Raw genomic sequence first — 13,756 nt, forward strand, 5'->3', positions numbered from 1 at the left:
TTCCTTGCTGGGTAAGCAGGAGATCTCTGTCTCTCTTGCTGCAAAATACAAATAAAATTGTCCTTTAGAAATGTGGTCTCAATATCAGCAAAATGGTACTGTAAATTTTATACCGCCGTATACACAAAAAAGCTTTCTTTCCTAGGACCTTTCTTGAGAAGGTCACACCGCAAATCCTGTGCCCAGTTCTGGACCCCTCAATTCAGGAAGGACATTGAGCTGCTGGAACATGTCCAGAGAAAGACAACAGAGCTCAAGCCCTGTGAGGAGTAGCTGAGGGAGCTTGGAGGAGACTCAAGGAGGACCTTACTGCTCTCTACAAACACCCGAGAGGAGGCTGTAGCCCCGTGAGGGACAGTCTTTTCTCCCAGGCAAACAACAATAGGACAAAAGGACACAGTCTTTAACTGCTCCAGGGAAAGTGTAGGTTGCACATTAGGAAGAAGCTCCCCACAGGAAGGGTGGTTAGACATTGGAATGGGTTGCCCAGGGAAGTGGTGGAGTCACGACTCCTGGAGTGTTTAAGGAAAGACTGGGAGTGGCACTCGGTGCCACGATCTAGCAGACAATGTGCTCAGTCACAGGTTAAACTCCATGACCTCAGAGGTCTTTTCCAATCTAACTGATTCTGTAAATTGCTTTCTACATCCACAAGCTACTACCTTAGCGTTGCCAAAGCATCGGCTTTCAAGTCGTGCAATACGGCAGCTCACTTGAACGGACCTAAGGCTGTAACTCGAAGGGGAAACTCCACGCACTCCCCGGAACTCCACAGCAGGAGCCGCCCGAGCCAAGGCGGGCGCGGGGCCGCCGCTGCCCGCGGGAAGGGGCGGGGCCAGGCGCGCATGCGCGGGGCGGCGGGCGCGGTCACGCGGGGCGGGCGCACGCGCGGTGCGGATGCTCGCGCCGCCGTTCGCGCCGCCGTTCGCGGCGCGGCTCCATGGGGAGAACATGGCTCCCTTCCCCGAGGAGGTGGACGTGTTCTCCGCCCCGCACTGGCGCATGAAGCAGCTCGTGGGCCTCTACTGCGACAAGGTAGCGGGCCGGGGCGGCCCCCGCGCCGCTGCCCCGGGGCGGGCGGGAGGGTTTGGGGAGTGCGCAGCTGTCAGCGCCCCGGCCCCGCCGTTAACTTCTGCGCTGCGCTGCCGCGGGGCTCCCGGGCCCCTCCCGGGCTGCCGCTGCCGCTCCCCGGCTGCGCCGAGCCGGGGCTGCCCTCGCTGCCGTGCCGGGCCGGCCGGCGGGCGCCGTGTTCCGCTCCGCCCGGCGCTGAGGGGCGGCGGTGCCGCGCAGGGAGCGCGCAGGGAGCGCGCCGCCCGCCCCGCCGCTCCGGGCAGCCCGGCAGAGCCGCCCGCGGGCCTGGCGCTCCCGGGGAGGGCGGCGCGGCCCGGCCGGGTTTGTCGATCAGCGGGGCTGGGCACGGGCGCGGGGCGTGCTGCCCGCTCACGGTCTGCCAGGGACCGTGCTTGCGGTTCTGTGCACAGCGTTCAGCTGGTGAGCGGCTTAAAGATACTCTAGGTATGTTCTTTTATTTTGCTCGTGGGCAAAAGTAGTTTTTATTCTTGCATCAGGGTAGTTAAGTAATCAAGGCTGGTGTGTCACCTGAAAGGCAAACTTCTCTGCAGCAGCTTTGAGTGTTGTGGGAGGGTTTTGGGCAAATACTTCACAGCCAGCACTCCTACTGAAAGAAGTTGTGCCTCCCATCTTCGGGCATAAATGCCTGTTTGGAGAACCAGATTGGCTACAGACATTTAAAAGAGGGGTGAAGTTACATGAGAGGCAGTTATAATAGCTTACTGTTGCTAGCAGCATGGGAAAGTTCATGCTTCCTTCCCGATTTCCACATGCTACCTTTCGCTGTTCTGGGATTCACCAGGTCCTTTTGTGAGCCTGTTCCATTTGCTAATAGTTAAAGAAGACCTAGAGTTGTTCTTCGCGTGCTTTGCTAACTGAACAGGCTGAGCACAGGATCTAGGGGGAGGAGAAGGGGAGACCTTGTGTAGTTTCTTTCACTTTGCCTTTCATCTGAGCGTACATTTGCCATCAGCTTAATCTGTGGCGGCAGAAAAATTTGTGATCTCATAACAGAGCGGATTTTATTTGAATGGAAACAAACACCTGGGGCTCCCCACTGACCCCTGGTAGCCGTTTCAGCATGTTGTAGACAGCAGCTGAACAAGTTTCATTTAAACCTCCAGATCTTGTAGTCATTCGGGTTTTATTCCTAGAGAGGCATTTTTGTCACTTTTATTGAGCCTCCCACAAAGTTTTGACCAAATTTACCATGCCTGATAAAACTACGTAGGGAGCAATTACTGTTTTTCCTAAGTATTAGAAAATTTGATTAAAACTACCTAGTTTGTAATGTTCATAACCTTTCATTTTCTAGCAGTTTTTATACAGGAATTTGCTTGCTCTCTTTTTCCTTTGAAGAAGTGCAAGAATGAAGGAATGGTACTTTTTTTTAAAGCATTCAATTTTGCATGCTTTAACCCTGTTTCAGAACTTGAGGTCTGTGACTTTTATAATGGTAGCTTTGCACCAGAAAAACTTCCAGATTGTTTTTGAATTTTCTTCTTGTATGATTGAGATGCTGTAATTAGATAAGACTGTAGTTCTGCTTACATGGCAAATATAATCTCCAAAGCCATGCTCTTTATAAGTTTAGTTTGACCTTGAGGGTTCTTTAATTTTGTGAATTGCATGTTACCTGTGTTCATCGGGTTCCCTGTACACTGTAGTTGCTGCTAGTGTCTGAATTAAGTAAATTCCGCCACATCTTAGCGAGGGTGAAATGGGCTCATCCGTGCTTTGCTTCTCAGGAGAACGATTCCAATGTTTCCAATGGATAAAGTATGTAGACACTTAAATAATCCTTTAGGACAGAGACACACAGTTTAGTTTGTTCTTCCAGGACTTCGTGTGAGACAGAACAGTAAGTTGGACATTAAAGCTGTTTGTTGCTTTAGGAAGGTTATCTTACTTTTTTAGCTGTTGCTAGCAAAGGTCTCACTGTACCTTTGCTGTGTTCTTAAATGGCATTTTTACCTGTGTTGTATACAGTGCCCTGGACTTGGATAATAACAGTAAGTAGAATTATGTTTAGTAAGGAAATCCACACTGTTATCAAATCTGTCTCCTACTCTGATGATAAGAAAATTCGTTAAGTGCTCTGAGGATGTCCCCCCTGTAGGTAGTGGAGTGCTACAGCAGACAGTCTTTATAGCTAAAATGCTTGTCCTGATGCCTGACGTCATCTTTGCTACAAATAGAGCAGATTCTGTTTTCCCATCTCTAGTGAACCTCTTCGTTTTCAGAAAGATCCTCTGCTGATTTGCAATTGTAGCCGTGTCCTCCATCTTAGTTCTGTGTTCTCTGGCTTAAGCAAACAGATTCATTTTACTTCATTATGTGGGTCACGCTTGCTGTACCTCAGCGTACTTGTTGCTTTTGTCAGGACTAAGCTGCCATTCTCTTACAGTTTAAGCCATCTGACTGCTGCTGTTACGGCTGCCTGCCTCTCTTGCTCCCATCAGCGCTTGAAGTGACTCACAAAGGCTCTAAACCGGCAGAAAACATTTTTTTTTGAAGCGGGGTAGGTTTTCTGTTGATGTAGTGCTGCCAGCACTGGTCAGATCAGTACTAAAGCCAGTGGGAGGCAGAGAGTGGGACTGTGACAGCCAGCAACTAGATTGACTGAAGCTACGGTGAAACCTCAGCCTAATTATGTCTGTGTTTTCCTGAAATCTTGTGCAGAATGGGACAATGCTGGTACCGAGTAGAGCAGATTTGTTGTTCTGCAGTCTTTTTTTAACAGCAGCATATTCTCTTTGGGCTTCTCTAATCCCATGCTTCTCTGAGGACTGATGCTTGAATTCCCTTTCATTTTTGTCATTAGACTCCTATCCTATATGTAGCAGTATGCACTGTCCAAGTCAGTATGCTGATGTCCAGTGAGGCAGTTCCTGTTGTCGCATTATGGTCTTGTGTTTTCTGCACTCGAGAATGTGCTACTTGTGTATTACCAGCTTTTCTAGCTGTGCCTGAAAGTGTTGTATGTGTTATGAACAAGGCAACACAGATTTCAGCTAATAATGAAAATGCCATTTTGGTTTGGCTGGACACTGGTAGCTTGGGCTTGAGAGCACTGTTTGCAAGTGCTTGAGCTACCCTGCAATTTCCTGCAGACTCAGTTAGTTTGCTATAAGCCAAAACAGTACCAAAAACTGTAGAGAAATCATGATCTGTAACATGTATCATTTTCCTTTTAAGTAGTTTGGTTATCAAAAGGAAATCAGATTCTTTTTTCTAAACAAATCTGTGCTGGCCAATTGTTACTTCTTAGAGTTTCAGGATCGGGACTACTCAAGTAACAAGACTGTGGGCTTATGTACAGACTGCGATTAAATTTTGGCTAGGCCTTCCCCAGAAACAAGACACCTGATCTTTTAGAGTGGGATTTCAAACTTCCTGTTCTCTTGTGGAGTTACTGCAGCCAAGGCATGTTTTCAAATCTTTGTGTTACAGAATTGCCTAGCAAGTTTAGAGTGCATTAGGAACCAGAAAAATGGCTGCACTCTTAAATGCTGTAATGCAGTTAGTTATCTGTGTTTGATGACTTGTTCTCATGTCTTTGTCTGCCTCTCAAAAGTAGTGTGAGACTTCATACTGTGACTGAGTGGATGTAGTAACTGGCTGCTGCTGGAAGGGTTAATTGCTGATGATATCGTTTGTGCTTGTCTGGCACCTTGATGAGCAGCTAGTTCATCTAAAGAACTGAATCGAAAGGTGATTCAGTAGAACTGGCTCACTAAGAGGTCAAACAAGCTCCAGAACCAGATTGTCAGTATGGGAGAAGGGAACAGGACGAACCGTGGCAGGGGGGAACAGCTGCCTTAATAGCTCAGCGTTATTGTGAAACCTTTGCGTGTTTGAGCAAAAACATCTAAGGTCCTTCTTTTGTTTGCCTGATTTCAGTCTCCTGTGATCTCATCTTTCTACAAAAGATTTCTGCAGTTATTTCTCATGGTTCAGTAATTTGGCTGGTTCTTCTTGGAAATTTGGATCAATTTTTTCATATTCTACTTACTTGAACACATTGAACTTGCATAAATATTTAACTAGTATTTTTCTTTTCTAGTCCACACTTCTGACTCTTTGCTGAAAATTAATTGCCATAAATACTTTTCCTAATTAATTATTTCATGAAGACTTGAGCAAAGGAGACATTATTTTGCTGTTGTCATCTGCCTTTCCTGTTAAATAGTTGGCTGAAAGTATCACTTTTCTTCTCTTATAGTCTGTGTTCTCTGTCCTCCTAGTTTGAAATCTAAATGCTGTTCTGTTCAACTTAGCTGCAGTCAAGTGTTCTTGTTTTTTGGGTGGGTTTTTTGGGGGCTTTTTGTAGGATTCTTTTCAAAACTTCCGTACACCTAGAAAGTATCTTTTGATAACCTGCATTTCTCTTTAATCTTTGTTGATTCTCTTCCTTGCATTCTTTGGCTTCTGCTGAAGAGAATTTTCTTGTGTTAAATTGGTGATTTTCTTATGTCATTTGTAGTATGATGAACTGTTTAGGAGTGAAAAACACTCCCGAGTGAAGTTGTTTTGGCATTGTAAAGCATTGGACATTATATGACCACGTTAAGATCACACTTTTTGTGGCAGCCAGGGGGACTGATATCTGAGAAACTGGACCAATTATTAACTTAGGACTTACTGTTTCAAAGTGAAATGTTTTTCCCTTGATGCCCTTGAGAACAGAAAATGCCTGTTCCAAGAAGATAAGTGTATCTGTGTTTCTAATAAAAAAAATGCTGTTAAAGCATTCATTCTTCTCTTGAAATCCCTTTTCAATATTTCAGTACAGTGCCAGTGTTGTTTCAAATAAGTGTGTGTTGATTTAGAAATTCACAGTATTTGGTTATTCCCAATTAATGTTCTGTAGCATTGAGCATCTGCCTTCACCTATGTTTAGAATGAAAGAGCTACTTGAGATGTTTAGTCCTAGTAAGTCTGCAAACGGTGGGCTATGCTGTTACTGCAGGCTAAAGATGGAAGGAAATTTCTTCCTTGTGTGGAAGGAAATTAAATCTCCTCATTAGCATCCTGAAATAGGCAAGCAATTTGTTGTCCATGTCTTATTTCATCAAGGGCCGTACCAGTTATCTTTCCATCTTGCGTTATGGATGCTGAATATGTGCTTTAAATATCTACATTTTAAAATAAATGTATTTTAAGTGCCACAGGAGGTCTGAAATGGGGGACAACAGTGATAAAATGTGTTTGGAGTTTTATTGAGGCTCTTCAGACCTGCATAGCAATTTCACTCCCTTTTTCAGGACACTCTTAGCACTTGTTGCTGTCTTCTCACCATTTCTTTAATTTTGTCTATTGAAACACCTATTTTTTCTTACTTACCAGATGCTTTTATATCTTTTTTGCCTTCATAAGAAAAACCTGAAGGTATTTTCTTGTGCCAGACATGGTAGCAGTTTTTTCTCCAAGTAATTGCTCATTAACTGTTTTTGCCCTTGCATTGTATGAAAAAAGTTTTCTGTTCACCCTTCACATAGTGCTCTGATCTTTCATCCTCTCTCCCAGTCTGCTCTGGAGAGCAGAAACAACCCACCTTTGTCCTTCTCTGCTTTAAGAAACAATTTATTCTCTCACATTCAGTGTTAAAAAAAAAAAAAAAGAAAGAAATTGACCCCTTCTAAAAATCCGGGAACTGTAATCAGAGTGTATCAGTGTTAGTACAGGTTTTGAGGTTTTGTGCAGCTATCCAAGAATATGCTTTAACTGATTAAATAGTGCAAGCTGTAATTCTTGAGAGACTTGGCTTTTTGCTTTTGCAGTTAGTGCCCAATATGAGTTAAACTGGGGTGGTGAATTTTTCCAATGTCTACCTTTGTGTTAGGAAATTGTAGTGAGACTGATACAAAGGTGCAAAGACATTTTTGCTGTGGTTCTGTTTAATGAGTTACTGCAGTGGGAGATTTCTCTTTTGGGACTTCAGGTACGACCTCACAGAAGGCTGGAAGACCAGGTCTTAGTAGGAGCCTGTATCCTTGAGGATATAAAACAGGAAAGGGGTCTTCCATGGCATCTAGAATAGTGTGACACAGATAGATAAATAACAGCATAATTGCAAGTGTTCATCATGCTTTTATTCAAGGCCCTCATAGCTCATCTATTTAGTAGATTTTTAATTGGTTTTAAATTTTTTATTATTTCTGTTTCTTCTCTACAGACCTGGTGACAGCCTTTGTTCTTCTATCCTTGGTAGACTTCTACCTGTGGAAGTCACATGGTGGAGGAGGCTTAGCTAATTTTATCAGTGCTTCCTGAGCTGTGCTTTCTACTGTGAACCCCAAGGGGATCTGACACTTGTAGCAATTGCATCACTGAAAATCTTGATTGAGTTAGTCCCATGTTGTTATTCATATCTCATTGTGAAATGCTCTTCATGATTCAAAACCTCATCTATAGGTGTTCATTAGACAAAATTGACTGTGGCTGTAGTACAAGACAGTAATATGGAAGACACCAGTAAAAATGGAAATACAATAGGTTTTTTTCTTTGTTCCCTTATGCTTGGCATTTATCAGCTTCATGTTAACCTTTGAAAATAGAATATGAGGTTTTACCTTCCCTGTTGCTAGTGTTCTTTGAAAACAAAATAATTTTGTGTGTCTGAATCTTTGAGTTAGTATAGTGTTTGTTGATTGGTTTTGGTTTGTGCTTTGTTTGTTTGTTTTGTTTGATTAGTTGGGTTTTTTGAAAAGCTATTTCAAGATTTTAGTGATGCTGCAAAACAACTGAGAAGATTACACAGGACAGGGTTGGTTAGGGAAGACAACAGAAAGAAGGGCATTTGAAAGCTTTGAATTTCTTGTTGAGTTCTGCCATATCCTGTCCTTCCTGCCTAACTAATTGCTATTATTTTGGGTTGACCCATTTCCAGGAAAAGTGCCCAGGGTGGAAAACTGATTCTCCCCTGATTTAGGCTTCATACACATGAACAGGGAGTGTGAAGCAGTTTAGTTAGTTCCCTTAATGTTCACCTCATATACCTTTACGTATGAGAGCAAGCCAAGGAGAGGTGACACTGAGGACGGTCATTCTCTTGGCTAGGCTACCTTGGCACCCGAGTTCTTCCTTGGGGACAGTATAAACTGAGCTTCTTGTGGGTTCCTAAATAAGACATGGCTTGTAACTGGGCATTAGTAGTGCTCCAGCCAGGTGAAAAATGAGCCCAGTAAAAGGCATAGCTCCTCCCTGGATTAGTACACCAGATGGGTTCATCTTGCAGCTGCATAATTGCTACCACATATTCCAGGGAAGCAGCAGGAATGTACAGTTAGAGGCAGGGCTGCTCCTTCTGTGTGTTTCCTCCTCCATCCCCATGCCCTAATTTCCAAGCAGATTAAGTACAACATGAAACTGCATGCTCTTGGTGTTGACACAGGCGCACCTTGTTATGGTCTTTGTTCCTCCATTTTCTTGTGCCTGAAATTGAGATAATACCTCTGCAGAGTCCGGGTTTGTCCTTTGAATTTTAGTGCTATTGCATATGCGGAGTGCTAATACATAAAAATGTAACTGGGAGAATACATAGCTGACTAGTAATGCCTGCTGCTTTTTTTTCCTGGTGCTGTTCTATTCTAAAAAATCATTTGGTTTATTTTATGGAATCATAGACTGTATTGAGTCAGAAGGGACCCATCAGGATCATCGAGTCTAACTCCTGTCCCCGTGCAAGAATTCCAACCCGGAGAGTCACACCATGTGCCTTACAGTATTGTCCAAAAGCTTCTTGAGCTCTGTCAGGTTTGGTTTTGTGACCACTTCCTTGTGGAGCCTGTTCCAGTTGCCAACCACCTTGTTGGTGAAAAACTCTTTTCTGATATTTATCCTGGTGTCTTTTTTCTTTTAATCAGAACGGTCTACCAGCTACATAATGAAAAGTATTTTACTATTTTTTAAATTTGTTTTAAATCTGCTGAGTTAACTGGTAGTAGAAATCGACATTGATTATCAGGAATATTATGTCTTTTATTTCACATCCTGTTGCTGTCGGCTGATTGTATAAGTCTTAATGTGGTTATACATGGAAAGCAGAATATAGAGGAATGGTCTGTCAAAAATGTTACTTGTGATGACACATGAAAAAGAACATCAACTAATCAAGAAGACCAGGAAGAAAAAAATGTCTTCAGTTCTTTTTAGATTCCAGACTGAATTTTTAACGCTAGTGGTTGTTCAGAATTCAGGTGCTGATAGGGAAAACCTTCATTTCAAATTAAGCGGTTTGTGAATTTGTAGCCACATTAAACTTTTAAACCTTGAGAAATTACTCCATTTTAAATTTGTGAAATCTGTGGGGAGAGTAGAAAAATCAAATTTTCCTCTCCTATTCTCCTTCCTCATATTTTGTAGTTTTCCAGCTTGTAGTTGGGAATAGAGATACTTGTAACTGGGAAAGTTAGCAAGCAGCATAGACTTTGCTTACTGCTGTGGTAGTCTGATAAGGGCAGTGTACTTTTTCTTTATTCCTCTTTGCTGCTTTCTCCTTGTTGGTTCATAGTATGCTTGGATATTTTTAAGGAAGAAGCAAACATTTTTCACTCATTAAATGTATTTTTGGCATAGTTAGTAGGAAAAAACTGTTTCAGTTTACTCACCGTAAACTAACGTTACTGGAAAATTAATTTTCTTCTTCTAAGAAGATATTTTTCCACATTGACACATGTGTAAAACACTTCCAGAAACCAAATTAAATACTATGTTTTGATTGGTGATTTAATTAGCAGTCTTGAGCTTCCTTATTTATTCACAACCGTGTGGATAGAAATGTCTCTGTCTTCATCAGACAGGAAGTTTTCATTTCTTTAATGAAAGCGCTGAAGGCACAAGGGAGATGGAAGAGTTGAATGTGGAGTTTTTTCAGTTGAGTGTCATGAACGTGAAACACTGTCTAAATAGCAGTTGCTGTTAATATTGCTCTTAAAGCACAAAAATTAAGCAGTATCTTTCAGTAAGGAAAGATGGGTATTTGCTACAAGTCTGTACATTCATCTTGACAATGTTAATGGCTCTGTTATAGTCCAGTGAGTTAGAGACTCAACTAAAACTGGCATGTGATTGTCTGACCTACAAAGATTTTTCATGCCTGGCTATGCTTTAATTGCATCATTTATTTTCTTTTAATAAAGGTTTAATAAATAAAGTTAGTACTCCATTTAAAAGCTCCTGGCTACTTCTAGACTATGCCTGCATCAGCCATAGGTCTCTGAAATGTTTCAAACAGACTTTACAATACAAAGGACTGACTGTTGTCTGGACAGTTGCTCAGGCTGTTTGGATTATGAATAATTCTTAAATTTCAGGAGCCACCAAAACTGTTGCTCTTGTGGTACTGCTCCTCAATTAGAGTTTGCATTCCAAACACAGAACCAATTGTACTGTAATGTACAGCTGTTTAAATGTAATGTCTTCAGAAGCGCAGAAAGCTCCCAAGTATCTTGAGCGCTGGTGGCTGTGGTTTAGCGTGGTGTATTTTAAGCCTGTTCAGGGGTCTCACGTGCACTGTGCTTTATATTTTTGATGAGTCAACAAAATTCCATAATACAGCCCATTTCCTCCCCCTTGCCATTCTTTGAGTTTGGGGGTGTGTGGTTTTCTTCTTGCACTACTAAACTCCTGCACTAGTTTTCCTTGTTATAGAGCTGGTGAAAAGTGGACCTCAGAATGGAGTAGCTGCTGTCTGTTAATAGTTGTTAATGTCTTGGTCCCCCATCATGAGACTTCATCAGTCCTGGTAATGAAATTACAGATCTGACCAAGTGGCTTTGTTGCTAGGCTACCTGTCCTCTAAAAACCAGTTGTTCTCAGCTTTGGCTGACCTTTTTGATACAGTGATTTCTGATTCAAGTATAGTTACTTAACTTCAGTATCCTCTCCACAGTTCCTAGTCTGTTGGGTATCTGCTGGAAGCCTCAGTAGCAGAGGTGAATATACAAGTGTTTCATGTTACAGTGGCTTCTATAACAATCCATTCCTAACGGATGTTCTTAAATTGCATACACAAAGAGTGTAGGGTAGAAATGGCCTTTGGAGCCAAGATCTTTTCCCGTTAGGGATACGTGACAATGTATGCCTCAAATCCTAACAGTGGGTTACAGACTTCAGTTTTTTCTGACTTCTGTCAGTAGTTGGTCTGAAGTGTATTGGAAAAAAAACCCAAAAAGCCCTCTTAAACTTCGCCCTGTTTTCTCTCTCTTCTGAGGCTAAGCAAATTTGTCTTTCATAATGAGAGTCAGGGTGCTCATATATACAGCATGTAATGTACAGTATGTACAGCTGACTTGGAGTTGCATAAGGACTTGGCAGGTGTCCAGCGTGTTTCAGTTGGATTTTGCTGGTGGCTGCCAGGAAGTGGCAATGCAATGTCACAATGAATAAGTACATTTGGGGGTTTTTAATGAAAAAATGTTTTACATATCTCAATTTGTAGTTGTTTTTGATGTATTATGTATGAATATGTATGTCTCAGATTCCTATTTCTTTTAAAACCTATAGATTCCAGAGTCTTCGTAGCTAAGCCATTTCTGAATATTCCGGTAGCTTGTTTTCTGAGTTGAAGTCTACTTTTAGAATGCTTGGTCTTGTATACTGCTGTAGATTGTGGTTCTTGAAGCTGCACATGGAGTAAAGCGTAAGAATGGAAAAAGACCCTGTTTTTCTACATTCACCAAAGGAAAATACAGTTTTAAAATGTATTGTTGCCAGCGGTGACTGTACACATGTAAAAATCGCACTGTTGTATTACCTGGAACTTTGTCTTGATTTGTTAGGTTTTGCTCCATTGTAAACCTTCTCTAACTGCTGATGCAGTTTGTATTCGCTGGTAGGACTCAGTATTCCTTGTGCATAATACATCCCTAAAGATGGGCTCAGAGGCCTATGTTAATGGCTTTTTCGTATGGACAAGAATGTGTATCTGGGAAAGGGGCTGAGCCTTTCAGTAATCTGCCAGGCTGGGGAGATTGCATTGACTTCTGCCCGGAAATCGATCTACATTTGTTTACCTCAGTGTTTCACAAGATTTGGTGTATGTTGCTTAAATACAACTTGATTTTACTGGCTTCATTTTATGTAAAAAGCTGAAGGTGTTTAGCTTTTATAATTAAGGGGAGCGATGAATCCCTGGAGCTAATACCTGTTCTAAGGATTTCACTTGAGTTTGACATGATTTTCATTGGTTTTTTATGAACTTTTCTTTCTCCTAGCTTTCCAAGACCAACTTCTCCAACAACAATGATTTTCGGGCTCTGCTGCAATCCCTTTATGCCACATTCAAGGAATTTAAAATGCATGAGCAGATTGAAAATGAGTGTATCATTGGTTTGCTTCAGCAGCGTAGCCGGACAGTGTACAATGTGCACTCGGACAACAAACTCTCAGAGATGCTTAGCCTTTTTGAGAAAGGGTTAAAGAATGTAAAGGTAAGTAGACTATAAGAGAGATTTGTGACCTGAGGGAAACATGCTGTGATTACGTATTAGTTTGCCTTGACTCATCTTAATATTCTCTGTGAATAAACTAAGGAGGAAGAAGAAACACGTATGTTTTTTTGATACTTTCTAGTCTGAAACACAAATTCTTTTGCCATTCACCACAGTTACTAAATTTCTAGTAAAAATTCTTTTCAGAGATGTGTTTTGTGACAGATGCTCATCACTGTGTAATTGGAAGTGTTTTGGAGAGACAGCATGGAAGTTTCAAATATAAAGGCTGTTTTGCTAACTGATCAGACGTTTCTGGCTATAGAAATAATGGGATTTTACTTTGTTAGGAAACCTTGAGGTTTTTTTTTTTGTGGTGCACAGTTTTGTATTATTGTCAGAAATGGAGTTGATTCCCAGACTTGCAAAACCAGCATTGTTTTATTCTGTGAGTCATGTACTCCTTCCAGTAATCTGTAGGTCAGCAGTCCTGTTAATGATCCAGTCATCAAGGAACTCTAAATATTTTTTCTCCAGCTGGCTTTTTTGACAGTGACTTAGATATAAGTTCTTCTCCAGTAGAAGTCTTCTTGAATTCTTCCATGTCTTTCTCTTGGGGTACCCAGCTCAACTCCCTCTTCCTGCCCCTAACAACTAGAGTCTCCAGTAGTCATTTGACATCCCATGTTGCATTTCTAGTATGTGTGGTCCAGATTTTCAGTAAGGAAAATACCAAATGTGCAGTTGATTGACTCCATTTTACCATCTACACTTGGTTTTGACCTAGGAACGTTACAAATAATTTTTTCCCTATGCATAATAAACCTTAAATTTTATCTTGTGCCCATTAATGAATCAAGAAATGAAGGAAAGTGAAAGAGGGCAATTTAACACTTGGCTTTGTGTTACACCTTCTCTGATAGGATGCTAGTATTATTCTGTTACTTCATTTTTTAAGTGTGCAAAACCAGATTTCTTTAGTTCTCTTTAGATATGTTAACTTTAGTTAATGTTTACCTATTTTTAGTTTAATTTAAACTGATGGCTTAAGCTTGTCTCGGTAGTAGTCAGGGTTTCTTGATGATGTAGAAGTTTGAAAAGAAAAACAACATTTACAGTAAGAGTTAGGAGGAACTTCAATATGTTGCAATTACTGGGCAGATTTCAGAACCAGCTTCTTATTGCTAACTCAGAGAATAAGCTAACAAATTGTTACATGAGGTTGGTTTAACTTGAATGTTTAAATGTCA

General features: G+C 41.5%; 1 protein-coding gene across 2 annotated transcripts in view; it reads left to right on the forward strand.

Annotated features, from left to right (window-relative positions):
* The first annotated feature begins 884 nt into the window (after positions 1-884).
* Positions 885-13,756, forward strand: part of FBXL5 (F-box and leucine rich repeat protein 5) — a 33,940-nt gene continuing 21,068 nt past the window's right edge. For both annotated transcript variants that reach the window (XM_082282351.1, XM_082282352.1), the window contains exons 1-2: positions 885-1,035; positions 12,291-12,506. In XM_082282351.1, coding sequence (XP_082138477.1) covers positions 898-1,035; positions 12,291-12,506 — 354 coding nt within the window. In that variant the 5' untranslated portion in view covers positions 885-897. The remainder of the gene's footprint in view (positions 1,036-12,290; positions 12,507-13,756) is intronic.

Source organism: Coloeus monedula, assembly GCF_965178545.1.
Source record: "Coloeus monedula genome assembly, chromosome: 5".
Lineage (NCBI taxonomy): Eukaryota > Metazoa > Chordata > Aves > Passeriformes > Corvidae > Coloeus > Coloeus monedula.